Source organism: Uloborus diversus, chromosome 7 (assembly GCF_026930045.1).
Source record: "Uloborus diversus isolate 005 chromosome 7, Udiv.v.3.1, whole genome shotgun sequence".
Classification (NCBI taxonomy): Eukaryota; Metazoa; Arthropoda; class Arachnida; order Araneae; family Uloboridae; genus Uloborus; species Uloborus diversus.
Genome location: NC_072737.1, coordinates 52,498,406 through 52,512,648, shown reverse-complemented (window position 1 = coordinate 52,512,648; position 14,243 = coordinate 52,498,406). Strand labels below are relative to the sequence as shown.

General features: G+C 31.1%; 1 protein-coding gene across 1 annotated transcript in view; it reads left to right on the top strand.

Annotated features, from left to right (window-relative positions):
- LOC129226690 (uncharacterized) overlaps positions 1-14,243 on the top strand; it is an 89,775-nt gene continuing 75,532 nt past the window's right edge. The window contains exons 1-5 of the mRNA XM_054861320.1: positions 1-108; positions 8,420-8,476; positions 11,683-11,817; positions 12,971-13,051; positions 13,143-13,252. Coding sequence (XP_054717295.1) covers positions 1-108; positions 8,420-8,476; positions 11,683-11,817; positions 12,971-13,051; positions 13,143-13,252 — 491 coding nt within the window. The remainder of the gene's footprint in view (positions 109-8,419; positions 8,477-11,682; positions 11,818-12,970; positions 13,052-13,142; positions 13,253-14,243) is intronic.

The window sequence follows — 14,243 nt, the reverse complement described above, 5'->3', positions numbered from 1 at the left end:
ATGAAAAAAAAACTGAAGATTGTTGACAGCAAAGAAGAAGTTAAACCTATGACTGATGTTAGAGAGAAAAGCAATAAAAAAAATGATAAAAAGCTTAACACAGTACAGGTACTCACCAATTTTTGAAGTTTTTTTCCTTCCTTTTATAGCTGTAGTGCATTAATGCGACTTGCTTTATACTTGGTAATCATTAACAGATGTTTTTATAAGAACTGGGCAGAAATGGGGTGTTAAGATACACACCATTTTTGCTTTTGTTAACATTTTTCTGGTGAATTCTTAAGATTCCAGAAGACACATTATTTTTTTTTTCCCTCTTACATTTTTTGGGGGGATCTGTAAAAATTCTTTAAGTGGGGTTAAAAGTTAGTCATCTATCTCTTTAAGATGGAAAAAACACCAAACAATGTACCTATAATAGGAAAAATTATAAATTTTTCTGGTCTATTTTATTTACTTGGTGCAATTTTCACATTTTGAGGGAACTTTTAGATACAGTGCCAAGATTTTGGAAAGCTCACCACCCAACACTCAACTCTAACCCTATCCAAGTTTCCTATGTCATTTCAACTTATAACCAAAAGTTCTTTGCATGTGTTACTGCCATTATGCTCTTGAGTATTTTCCTTAGGCCAGTCCATGCAACTATTTTATTGCATTTGGCGATGATTGAATTTGGTTTTACATTTAGTTTGGCTTTCAGTTAGATGCTTATTTCTGTGGTCAGCATTACATTTAGATCTCCTTTTATTTGACTGAAGAAAGGTTGTAGTCATCAAGAGAGTCATCTTTTGATCATTATAATTATTTATTGCAGCTCTATTAAAAATTTAGGTTAAGGTTGAAAAAACGTGCGCTACTATTCAAACCATAATCGGAAATTTTCAGTTGCCGTTTTTTTGCATTTAACTGTTGCCATTCAACAAAAAACAAAGTTCACACAAGTTAGGGAAAACCTGGAATTGCCAAAGACTTTTGTTTTGACCAAAGAAGTCTTACAGAAGTCAGGAAAAATCATTATTTTGTCAGAAAAATGGAAAATTATGAAAACTATCTGAATTATTCTTCTGCATTATGAACTGCTGCAGTAAGTAGGTTATTACGTCTTTACCCACTATTTTGAAAGAATGAATATACTTCAGTAAGTTACCGCCCTATAGCCAGGGCTAAGGCAGAAATACGTGAAATACACCGCCAGCTCAGTCATTTCCAGCCGAGGACTGCAGTTTCGTGCTTATTAGCACTCATCAGCCCGGCATAGGAAAGTGACTGAGCTGGAGATGGAAAACCTCTTAAGGAAGCCAAGAGTGCCAAACAAACTGGTAGCAAATATAGAATTAGCGCAAACCAGACGAGTGACCGAAACAATGGTTCGGTTCAACTCGAATTTTGAAGGCAAGGCAGGTATATTCAGTAAGTTACCGCCCTATAGCCAGGGCTAAGGCAGAAATACAAATTGCTTTTTCTCAAATTAGTTGTTCAGAACAAAATGAAAATTTGCAATTTTTCTCATACACCATGACAAATATGTCAAGAAAAGTAATTGTTCAACATATTATTTTACACTAAACATGTAAATGATGATGGAAACCTTATCTTTTAGCAAAGCGTAAAACAAAATCACATCTTCTCTAAACATTATAACATATTGATAAATCTTTGAAAAATATTGAATATTTAAAGTACTTTTCCTATTTAAGTCAGCTGAATGGATTCATTAGTTCAGATAGCTTTATTATCAAGGTTTTTTTTGCCTTCTTCATTCGAACTTAAAATTTGAATCAATTTAAGATCTTTTGTTGACTCTCTCTAAGCTGATAAACATAGAAAATTGCCAAATTTTAGGAATCTTTTTTTCTAAAAAGTATGAAAATTATAATTCTAGGAAATAGTTGTACTACTGTTTCCTAGAATTATAGTTGAAGGATTGGTGGTTGTAGCTGGGGTGGGGGGGGGGCATTAAATTTAATTTGAATCATGCATTTGTGTTAAAACTGGTCTACTTAAACTATTATTAAAAAGTAGTTACTGCATGAAAGGAAAATAGCTAAAAAGTTGCTTTTTCATCTATAGTATGAAATATATTATATTAATAAATGTAAAGTAATTAATACCCACAAATTTTTGAAGAATTTAAAAAAATCTGATTTAAATTTAAAAAAAAAATCAAATTTGATTAAAAAAAAAACTTTTTTTTTTTTTTGAAAAATTAAAAAATCACGAACCCTGGTCTAAAGTGAGTATGCCAGTGTATTTCATTATGTTTTAGAAGCAGTATCAAATATGTGACAATCGGATTATAAATGAAATGGAAGTTCAGGGTTCGTACGCCCTTGAAAAACCTTGAAAAGTGCTTGAAAAAAGAAAAATCATTTTCAAGTGCTTGAAAACCTTGAAAAAGTTTTAAAACCTTGAAAAAGTTTCTTAGTGCTTAAATTCTCTCAAAAATCAACGAATTGTGCTTAGAAGTTTTAAAAAAGTATTTCACCAATGCAATTTTCTGAACATGTGTTCAGTATGCAGCATCGCGAAAAATTGCTTCCGTGTTTGGGATTTCAATCCTTTTGCATCTTGTAAATATTTTGATGTTTTTTACAACCGAAAGATATTTTGACATATGGTACCTTAGATTAGTTTATTTTTTGTTTAATTTCATTAATTAACACAGAAATTAATTTCGAAACCATGACAACATTGAACTTACTCGGGTTTCGCGGAAAATTGCTCTTGTGTTTGAAATTTCAATCTTTTTGCATCTTGCAAATATTTAAATATTTTGGCTAATCAAATGTTAGTTTCGCATATGCTACCTTAGATTAGTATATTTTTTGTTTAATTTTAATGAAAAACAAATAAATTTATTTCATGGGAAACATGCCACGTCGAACGAACTCAGACTTTGCGAAAAATTGCTTCTCGTGTTTGAAATTTCAATCTTTTTGCATCTTGCAAATATTTAAATATATTCACTAATCGGATGTTATTTTCATATTTGCTACCGTAGATTAGCATATTTTATGTTTAATTTCAGTAAAATATAAGTTTATTTTATGGGAAACATGACAACATTAAACTTAATTCGCGAAAATTTGCTTCCCTTGTTTGAGATTTCAATCCTTTTGCATTTTGTAAATATTTTTATATTTTTGGCAATTAGTAGTTATTTTGACACTGCTACATCAGATTAGCTTATTTTATTTTTTTTATTTTAATAACTAAAGAGTTAAAGAATTTATTGCCTTGGTCTTGTTTAATTATTTGCTTATTTATTTTTGCAATTTTGAATGATTATCTTTACCTAATTTTTGGTCATAACAGATTTTTTTTTTAAAAAATTTAAATTTCAGCAGTTGAGCACCTAACAAATTAACTTAAAGTTTGTATTTTAAATATAAAGTTGATTTATATAATTTTATTTATAAGTACATCATTTTTTTATGTCTGCTAAAATAAATAAGGTGTATAACAGGGGTGGTTGTGTTATGATTATTCACTTGAAATCCAGTAGTGTTCGTTTTTATGCTTTTACCTCCTTATATCTCCAATTTTCCAGTTTTCCTCAAATGTTCAAAATTACTACTTTATTATGGTTGTGGGTACTTGGAGCTTACTGAAAGAGGCTTTAATCAGCAAAGGGGTAGATAGCTTAAGGAGGGTCTTTCATCTTCATTTGGATCTAATAAATTGACCAGTACCAGCCTAGCTAGGCCCAGTGCCTGTTGCTGGTTATCAACAGGCACTGGGCATGGTATTTCTATGCAGAATATTTTGACTTAATAAACTATTTTATGAATTGTATGCATAGCAAAAGTTATTGTTGTACATGTGTATATTCAAGTCATAGGGGTCTTAGTTTTAAAAATTATTCCCCCCCCCCCCCCCCCCGCCCCATTTTGCTCTTTGAAACTTTCAGGTAATTTTTTATGAACTCACAAATCACAATTACACCTGAATATTATTGCCTTTCTGAATTTAAATTCTAATTTCGACAATAACCCATTTTTTCCCAAAATAAAACTACTTTTGTCATAATACATGTCAACTTCTTTTAAATCTTTTCGATTCCGAAATATGGCTCTATAAATCTGAACTTGCACATTTATTGTCTATTGCAAGTTAATCAATGAAAGCTGAATAGGCTCAAGTTTGCATTCAGAGTATTTATCACTGCTTAAGCTGCTTTTGTATATTTTGAGGTGTAGAGACTGGACTGTGGACTTTCATAAACTTTTCTTACTTCCTAATTTTTAAATTTACTCGAGGACAGTTGAAATGCCTTATTGGCTGAACAGCTAATAAAAACATACGAATAATTGATTTGAATACTTATAAATGATTTGCAAACCTAATATTTTTAGAACTTAATAGTGCTAACTGAAATAACTTTCTGGGTAGTTTTTTTGTCCTAACCACCCTTATATTGTAATAAACCACTGTATGGTACTGGAAATAAATGTTGAAACCGGGGGGGGGGGGGGGGGGGGGGAAGTGACTTCAAAAACTCCTCTCTGGCAATGCCATTGAACTTGGGTATTTTAGTTTCTTCCCATAAAAGTTAAAAACACTTATGAAAGGGTTTTTTAAGTGTTAATTTGCTGATTCTAGAAAATGTACAAACCTCTGACTGCTGCAACCTTTGAAAAACCTCAAAATTAAACCTCTTGGTATCTGCTTCTCTTTATGACCGAACTTTTCAAACATTTTCAGAAAGACTTTCAACGCAGTAGATCTTTCATCAAAGCGTCTCTTGTTGTAGAAAAAACAATTTTGTTTTCCTATACTTTTTTGTATTATTGCCTTATTTCTATGTATTTGTAGTAAATGAAATCTGCATACAATATTTTTAGTACAAATTTATGATATTGCCTTGAAAACAAAATTTTTTACCTTGAAAAGTACTTGAAAAGTGCTTGAATTTTTTTCTGCCTAAAGGGTATGAACCCTGAAGTTCTTTTTCTCAATTTTTCTTTAAATTGAGCAAGCGTACAACAATCAGTTTTGTTTCAGAAATTTCAGCTTCTGTTTTGCTTTGAATTCAGCAGGTAAATGTGCTAGCTGAATTTGTAGGAAATATTTTTATAGCTTAAGGAAAATACTTTTCATTGCATCTATTATGGTTTCTATTAATCATGAGCTTTTCTGTGTTCCAAAATGATTTAATGTAAATGTAGATTGAAATTGAATAGCTTTTCATGAGGGCAGATCAAATATAACCCGGAATTTGACTCCAACGCTGTTGTCAGCAATACATCTGAGGTGGTGCTTTGCCAATATGTTGGTAGACGTTTGAAGGGTTTTTGTGCTTATACACGCATTGGAGATATGGGTTGCTTCAGTATGCCATGACCCACGAGTGAGCAAGGGTTGGATTATCATTATTAAATTCTCTCAAAAGAGGACACCAAACCTGAGACTGCTTTACACACAGTTTGTAGAAAAAACACTTTGCACACTTGAGTGTATGAGTAGTATTAAAAAAAAAAATACGGGAAATACGGGAGATAGAGAAGCTGTTAAAAACGAACCTGATGAAAGGAGAACCACAGACAAGATTCACTGTGGACAACATTAGTGCCTAAGGTAAAGATTTCCTGCAGCATCTGCAGAAATAAGATATATCTGCTTTGCATGAACTCCAATTTATTTCGGGAAAGAAAAACTAGTAATTTTATGAAATTCTCTTTTAATTATCATAGTTTACTAAGGCGTTTACTAAGTTTACATAGTTTACTAAGTTTATTTTAGGATTTTCTCCAACTTCGAATTTTTTGCATTATTAAACTTTTTGCATATTGAAACTTAGCAGCACTTCCTGTGACTTCATTTGAAGTTAAAGGTAAAGCAGGGGAAAAAATTTCTGGTTTGGTTCACATGCATTTTACTACTATTATATATGCGGAAGTTTGTCTGTATGGATGTATGGATGTTTGTTACTCTTTCACGCGAAAACCACTGAATGGATTTTGATGAAGCTTTACAATAAAATAGTTTATGCATCAGAATAACACATAGGCAAAACCCCCTAGGGGGCAATAAAACCCAATTTTCGTATAAATTCTCTAATATGAGGATGAAAAAATACATGCACATATTAACATTATATGTCCATCAAAAGCTCTGATTTTTCTGCTGAAGATGGCACCTGTTCCAAATTTCCAAGTAGAATAAAAAACAAGTTATGAGCTTTTTAGTTCCATGTTCGAAGGCTTTCCTCAACACAATATAGTATTTACGGTATCATCTCAACTCCCTGTCGATAGCGACAATTGTTGTATTGTTGACTATTTTTGCTTTTCGTCTGACTGTTCAAGGCTTTTCTCAAGTCAAATTTTAAAGTAAGGTTTTTTGCACAAGATAGGCAAATAATACATGGATTTGGCTGATTATTTTCCAGTTTTACGCAAATTTGAGGTCATTAATGTTTTTTTTAAATTAATTTATTTGTGTTGACTGGGTGCTTGATCGACCAGCAGGAATCTCACCAAACTTTTTTTGCGGCATCATTTCAATAGCTAAGGCATGTGGCAATTTTTTAAATTGTCGCTGTTTTTGAAGCTAAAAACTACGCGAATACTGTTTCTTGGTTTTCCCCATGTAACCAAAATATTGCCATTTCTTTGAATATTTCTTTCTTTATATCATTTGTTAACATGTAAAATGATCCGCCAGCTAAATTAATCAAATCTATAAACAGCACAAGTTTGCGCACAGTTTCAAACACAATTGCCAAACTTTGCTACTTATTTTGGAAACATTTCGGATGGCGTCATTTCATGGTCACCGGAACATTAAAACTGCTATTAAAATGTAAATTAATCCGCCAAATCCATTTTTTATCTCCAGTCTCACCAGACCACTACGTTGGCACATTGGCGAATTTTTTAAAATTTTAATGAAACTTTTAATTTTCTTTCTTTTTTTTTTTTTTGTGTGTGTGTTTTTAAGGATTAATGGTGCTAATTAGAATTTTGTGGAATTAATATCTTTTTTTTTTAATAGCGACAATAGAGAGTCTTGTTCTTTCTTTCTTTTTTTTTTTTAAATTTGTTTTTGATATTATCGGACCTGTACTGATGAAGATTTTTGGAATTAATCATGAAGGAGATCTTCAGAGGGAGATGTTATTTGAAAATGCTGATATCACCATTCCAATAGAGACTTTAAGGAATGTTTCTCCTTCCGAAATGAGAAGTTTTTTGTACTATTGTCCTCATTTAAATGGGAACTTTAAAAAAAAATGTTGTGCTTACTCTGATTTTAATGGTATTTTTACTCTGAACTTTTTTGATATTTTAACCAGGACTGTTTACGTTGTTAGGAAACAGTTGATTTCCTCCACGTGGGGGATTTAAAGGTTTGATGTTCTCACTCGAAAGGGACATTATTAGAATCTGGATTTGTAGTGATTGTTGACCTTATTTTGAGACGATTTCTCCGGTAAGAAGCTATACAATAATTTAGATAGAAGGTGTAGTACTGGACACCATTTGATGGGGATTATAAAGGAAATGGTTGACTTTATTTAAGAATTGTTGACCTCACTCGAATTGGAATTTTTGAGAATTACCCAAATCAATTTCTTTACAACTACTGAACGTTTTCCTGATTTATGTTGTGATTTTTTGGGTGTCTTCCCAGTTTCGCTGACATTTCATTTACCCCTCCCCCCCTCCCTTGATTTTCAGTTTTCAACATATCTTTTGATATATTGAAGGGGAAGAGGGTATTTTAAATGTCAGTGAAACTGGGGAGAAACCATTTTTTGGTAACTATTTGACCTGTCCCTGTGTTGACCATTAACTTGAATCCATGGAAAAAAACTACATCAACGTGAGCGAAGCCGCGGGTAAAAGCTAGTATGAAATATGTCTTAACATGTGCTAGTTAATGATGTTTCATTTATTTGAAAATATATTTTGTACTGTGGCTATATATGAAAGATCTTCTGAAGTTTACTGTATTTGTTCTGCAAGAAAACTGACCTAGAGGCTATCCCCCCCCTCCCATAAAAAATGCACTATGAAATGTTTGGCTTGTAATGTACACTTGACTTGCTTTTTTTTTTTAATTTGGGGGTGTGAAAAAAAGTTTTAGAAATTCATAATATAAACTCTGTATTACTTGTAAGCAGTATGCACTTGCACATGGTACTGAATGTGCTAAAACATATGCACAGGGGAACAAATGTATTTCATACAAAAACTCAAGAACTGAAAAAATAAATGCCCAAGAAACTTTTTAGCAGTCAAGACTTCTGGAATTAAAATTGATATGATACTTTCAAGAATAAAATGTAATAACGTACCTCTCTGGTTTTGCTATGCATTTAGTGGCATTGTGTATTACAGTATTTCGTTTCAAAAACAATTGTAGAGACCCAAACTGTTTATATTTATTAATTATTGAATTCTCATTTCAGGCACAAAATTCAACTAGTAGTTTTAAGAAAAAATCAACACCTCCCAAGGCTGTTGATGTAAGTATTACCAGTTTAGTCAATATTGACAATTTCCTTTCCCCTCCCCTCTTCTTATGTGTATTCCTCCTTAAACATGGTTTAATCTCTTTAAAAAAATTTACATTATTTTTAAAATGAACTGTCTATTCCTAAACCAATGAAGTTAGTACAAAAAGGTTTGTTAGAAAATGTTGATTGTACTAACATAAGAGCATATATAGTATTTGGAGGCTCCCTTTACGATCTTTTGTTAAATTCAGAAAATCATTATCTATGTATTTGTATTTAAAATCGTATGAATTCATTAAACAGCACTGAATGGAAATTGATTAAAAAATTTAGCACTTTTTTTTTTAAATTCTTTAATTAGTACATTTTAACACTAGAATTACGGAAGGGGTCATTTTGACCTCAAGCAAACTTTTTTTGCTAACTGCTCTTCTATATTTTTACTAAATTCTTGATCCTTTCTTGACTTTTCCTAAATCATTATGCTGTGTAAAATTATATAGATTTCAAGAAAATGAAGTTTTTTTTTTTGAGCCCCAATCGGAAGGTTATACCTAGATTTACGGGAGGTGCCATTTTGACCCTTTTGAGAAAAAGGAAATGCTAATGCATTTCATCGTAGTATATTTTTGCTCTGTAAGTAATATTTGTTAGTAATACTGTAGTAATATTTGTTTTTGCCAACTGAGAAACGAACAAAAAATAATAACGGTGTCTGCATAACATCATACCTGCTTGTCACTTGATTTGTAATGCTAGAAATATACTTTCTAAAGGAAAGAGAACAGTGAAAAGATGAATGATTGTAGGTTCTGCTAGACAATTTGATTTTTATTCATTTTTGATAAACTAGTTTATTTTGTTTATGTGACTTTTTGTTTTTGTAAAAGCATATTATTGTCTCGTAAAAGAGGGCTAAGGCAAGACGAAATTGTAAAAATGCTGCAAGAACTAGACGTTCTAGATCAAATGGGAAGGAAATATTCCCTGAAATTCCCTCATGCCTCTGGCCAGTATATTATATTTCTTCCACAGTATTTTGGACTGAGCAGCTATAAATGCCTGAATTTTGTTTAGGACATGTACAGAAGAAAGTATCAGCGGTTTAATTTTTTAATTAGGTTTAGCAGAAGAACTCAGAGGAGCACATGCCAAGTATAAACAAAATTTTTCTAGCTGTAAGTAAATTTATGCACGTGCAAGATTCAGTGGAGTAAAAAAAAAGAAATGTCAACGAAGGATTGTAAGGGTAAAAAAAAACTTAACATTGTGCTACAGTAAGATATCTGTATGTCGATTTTGTGTATAGAAAATTAGAAAGATTAACTCTTGCAAAAAATGCTGCGCAGACGAATAATTTTGTAAGTACATTGAAACCTGTGTAAGTTGACCACTTGCGGTGCACTACTTTGGTGGTCAACTTATAGAGGGTAGTAATGAAAACTTTTTTTTTTTGTCATTTCTTGTCCCATGCATTCATTTTTTAACTAATTGGTATACTTTGGAACTCACTGTCATTGTTTAACATTACTTCAAAACAATAAGAAAAAAATGTTGTTTAAATATTTTTAGAGATTATTTACCAGAATGATGCGTAAAGTATACAAATTTAAAATTTCTGTGAATCGATCAAAAAAAAAGGCCTCATTGCTTATGAAAAACTACTTACTTGATATTTACAATTCCTAAAAAATCATAACAAGTGAAAAGTGACTCAAATTCTTCATTTGATTTTTTCATTGTACATTTTTAACCATGGTAATCTACTTTTCAACAAAATACCTCCTTATTGAATTTTGGTGCATTTTCTGGGACTTAAGATGAGCCCAATATTTTTCAATGGAAACATAAATATTTATAGGCTTTTCTAAAATGTCTGATTACTTATTTGAGGCACAACTGATGAAACTTTTAGTACAATCTAATGCTTTTGCCTAGCGATGAACTTAGTTTTTTACAATACTCCAAACCAAAGCTGGTGTATATTAGTGGTCAAGATAGACAGGTGGTCAAGATAGAGAGGTGGTCAAGTTACAGAGGTTTTCCTTCATTATATAAGATAGGACTAATTCCGTTCCTGACAAAAGCAGTCAACTTAGACAGGTGGTCAACTTACAAAGTTGGTCAACTTTACAGGTTTTACTGTACTATTATTTGTTATTTTCACTTTTAGTTTTAAAAAAAATCGTCTACTTAAATATTTGGGTTCAAATCTGTTTTCTGCAAAATTTGATGATAAATTATTCACTTAATTTATTGTAGATTTCTAAAATGTTCTTAATGAAACCGAAACACAACGCTAGATATTTCAATCTAACTTTAAAAATTTTTTTTTAAACATTTCATTATATAGATTTAAAACTTCTCTATCCCAAGAAAAAAAGTAATTATAAATTAGGTTATTTTAAATTCATTTAAAAAAAATATGACATTATGTAGAAAACTACGCCGATTTCTTTAGTGGGGGTCAAAGTGACCCCCACCGTATTTCTTGGGGTACAAAAACTGCCGTAATTCTAGTGTTAAATAGTGTCGTGCAATTTTATCCTTGTTGGAATAAAATGTATTTAGTTGTTGTTCTGTTTTTATTCAAAATAGAATATAAAATATTTTGGAAAGCAGGGTATACATGAAATAAAGCTCTAGATTAGCAGTTGCCAACGGCTGACCATTTCATTGAAAGTGGTTACCAAAATAAGTCTGTCCCCATAAGTGGCTACTGTGTGTTTCTTGATTTGGTAAAAATCGCATTGCATATCGAGCGAAGACAACAAAACTTCTCTTCCTGAGACATTCAATTGCATCAATCGACTCCTCCTTAGCAACATAATTTGAAGCAAATACTCTTAGTCACATATTTTTTGCACTGAATACATACATATATCTTTAAATGGCTGCCAAAAGTGGCTACCATTTTTTGTGACTCTGTTTGCCAGTGGCTGCTTTTCAAAATTCCTAGTCTAGAGACTTAACATGCAGCAATTGGTGTTCACTATTCTAAGAAAGGCAATTTCATTTAAGATTTATAGAGTAAATGTATATTTCTACAGACGGGAGGAGGACAGACCAAAATTGAAACCTTTACTTTTCATGGTTGTATTAAAGTTTTGGGTTCAAACACGGCAAAGAAAAAAAAATGGTTCTTTACTTTGCTAAAATGCCTTTAAAAATGTATTTCATTTTTGCTTATGTGTTTGTTTATTATTTTATTTTAGGGCAACATTGAGAACAAAAAAGCTAAAGTTCATTCCCTCTTAAAAGATGGTTCAGAAGTTCTTGTAAATGGTTGTGGTTATTTATCTTCTCGTTACTTTCAAGAAGCTTTATGTCTGATTAAAGAATCTCCACAGGTAAGTACGATGTGTAACTGTATAAGCAGCAGCAGTCCATAAAAGATTCTTTCTCCCCTCTTGATATGATAGCTGTTTCAAAACATTTTGTTTTACAACATAGTAGGGCGAAAACTATATATGAATATGCAACATAAAAATATGCGGTATGACTCCAATTATCCAAACTCCAACTGCCTAAAATCGCTTTCAGAATTCCAAGAAAAAATTTTAAGGTGAAAATGTACCACAATTTTCAAAATAATGATTGTGTCTACTTGCGGGTGTTATCTTTTGCCTCACAAAGTTAATTTAACAGCTAACTTTGACCGAGATGTTCAGCAAGCAATGGGATTCATTTACAGTACCATAGTACATACTGTTCTGGTGGGCTGTGCCGCCGGAAGTTGTTTTTGCTCTCCAGGGGAAACTAAAATAGACTCCCTTTACAAAACTTTGGCAAAGACTTCATTAAAAGAAAAGTATTTTCTTGAGTTTTCATGCCTTAGTAGTTGCATGGTTTTAACAAAATGAATGAAATTCCTAAATGGAAAAAAAAAAAGCAAAAGCAAATGCTGCAGTTGGATCACGTGGCCATGATGTAATGACCATCATAAATTGAAGATTGCTAAAACTTTCGCTATGCTTGGAAGTCGCGTCATGCTCCGCATTAAATAGTTTAAAAAAACTATTGTGTATTTTTGAAAACTTTTTTTTCTGAAGAGTGTGAAATGTTTTTACTATTAGATAGTCAAATTTTAGAAAAAAGGCCTTTATACTTTTTGCGGGATGAATTTAGAAAAAATTTATCTCAGGATAAATGCAAAATAAAGGTTTTTTCTTTCAAAAATTCATAAAAATACAAAAATTGCTCTATCTGCAGAAATTTTTTTTTCACCATACTTAAAATTAAATTTCCTACATTTTAGTACAAAAAAAAAAAATGTCGCAATTGGTTCGTTGGGTAAAATATACTAAAAACTGCTAAAAATCACATAAAACATCACATAAAACAGTGTAAGTTATCCTCTAGAGGGGGGAAGGGAATGTGCTATAAAAGGTTGGGAACCACTAGTTAAAAACATCTAATTTGAAAGGCTCTATACTTTAAATGTACTAAAAAAAGTTCTATGTATTAATGCTAATTTATTTTTTGCTTTTATATATATATTAGATTTATGGATTTCAAGAATGTGACATTGTATGCATTAAGTATGCTTATGCAACAGCATTTTATTCATCTGGAGAATATTCTGTAAGTGGAATTTTGATATAAATATTTACTTTCAACTTTGTTTTCAACCCTTTGAATATTTGCTCTTAAATTGAGTTTTCTCTCTTTTAAGGATTTGCTGAAAAGTATAGAAATTCTTCAAGAAATTTATCAAGAACACGAAAATGTTTCATTCCCTATTGTCTACTACGGTCTTGCCATGGCCTTCTTGAAATTAAATCGGTATTGTATAATTTTACTTTGAGAATAAGTTAAAAAGCTTTGTCCGATGATATTAGTTTTTTCAAAACCTGCATCTATTAATTAATCTGTGTTCTTATTCTTCAATTTGTTGATTTATAAAATGTATACTATCTTGTTACTTTCTAACGATAGTGAAGAAGTTCTGCACTGTATTGGCAGTTTAAGAATTTTTTTTTTTTTTTGTAATAACTCATGGCAAATTCTGTTTTTAAGTAAATTATCCTTATTTTTCTTTTTTCCCCAAATTACTTTCTAAAATGTATTTATTTTTCCAATGTATTCATTATTGAGTTTTGTTAGTAGAGTTGACAGTAATTTTCCCGAGTTGACAGAAAAACCCTGTTAACAAAATTTCTCTGTCATGACCGTTTCTGAAAGTGACTTAAACTTACTTGTTAAAACTCACTTAAGACTTTAAAACATGATTTGGAAATTTATTAAAATGAGTGACATCATTGCTAACATAAGTTGTCTTTACTGGTAGTTCATTAGAAAACAACTTTTAGAAGTTATTCTTAATAGTGATGCACCAAATAATCTGCAGTAATTTCGGTTTATATAATAATTGGCCAGTTTTTACTGATTAATTGGTAGAAAATTTTGAACTTAAATTTGTTTTAATTGTTCCTAGAGTGAGAAACTATGCTGAATAAGGTTTTCAATGTATTTTAAGTAAATGTTTTTTTCCAGCAGTAGACAACATGTAATTATAAATTAAAAATATATATTTGAAAAAGAAAAACTAAACCCTTCATTTTGTAAAAATACTTAATTCTACTGCATATATTAAAAAAAAGGTTACATTTTACTATTTTCTTAAAATCATCCCTGTTTCATTCAATAGAATTTTACGCAAAATGAAACATGTTTTGATTTTTTTTCCTTCAAAAACTGATGTCTGAAGCAATGTTAATTTTTAATTTAATTTTTCTGTTTCATATTGATCTGCACATATATACAATGTTACACA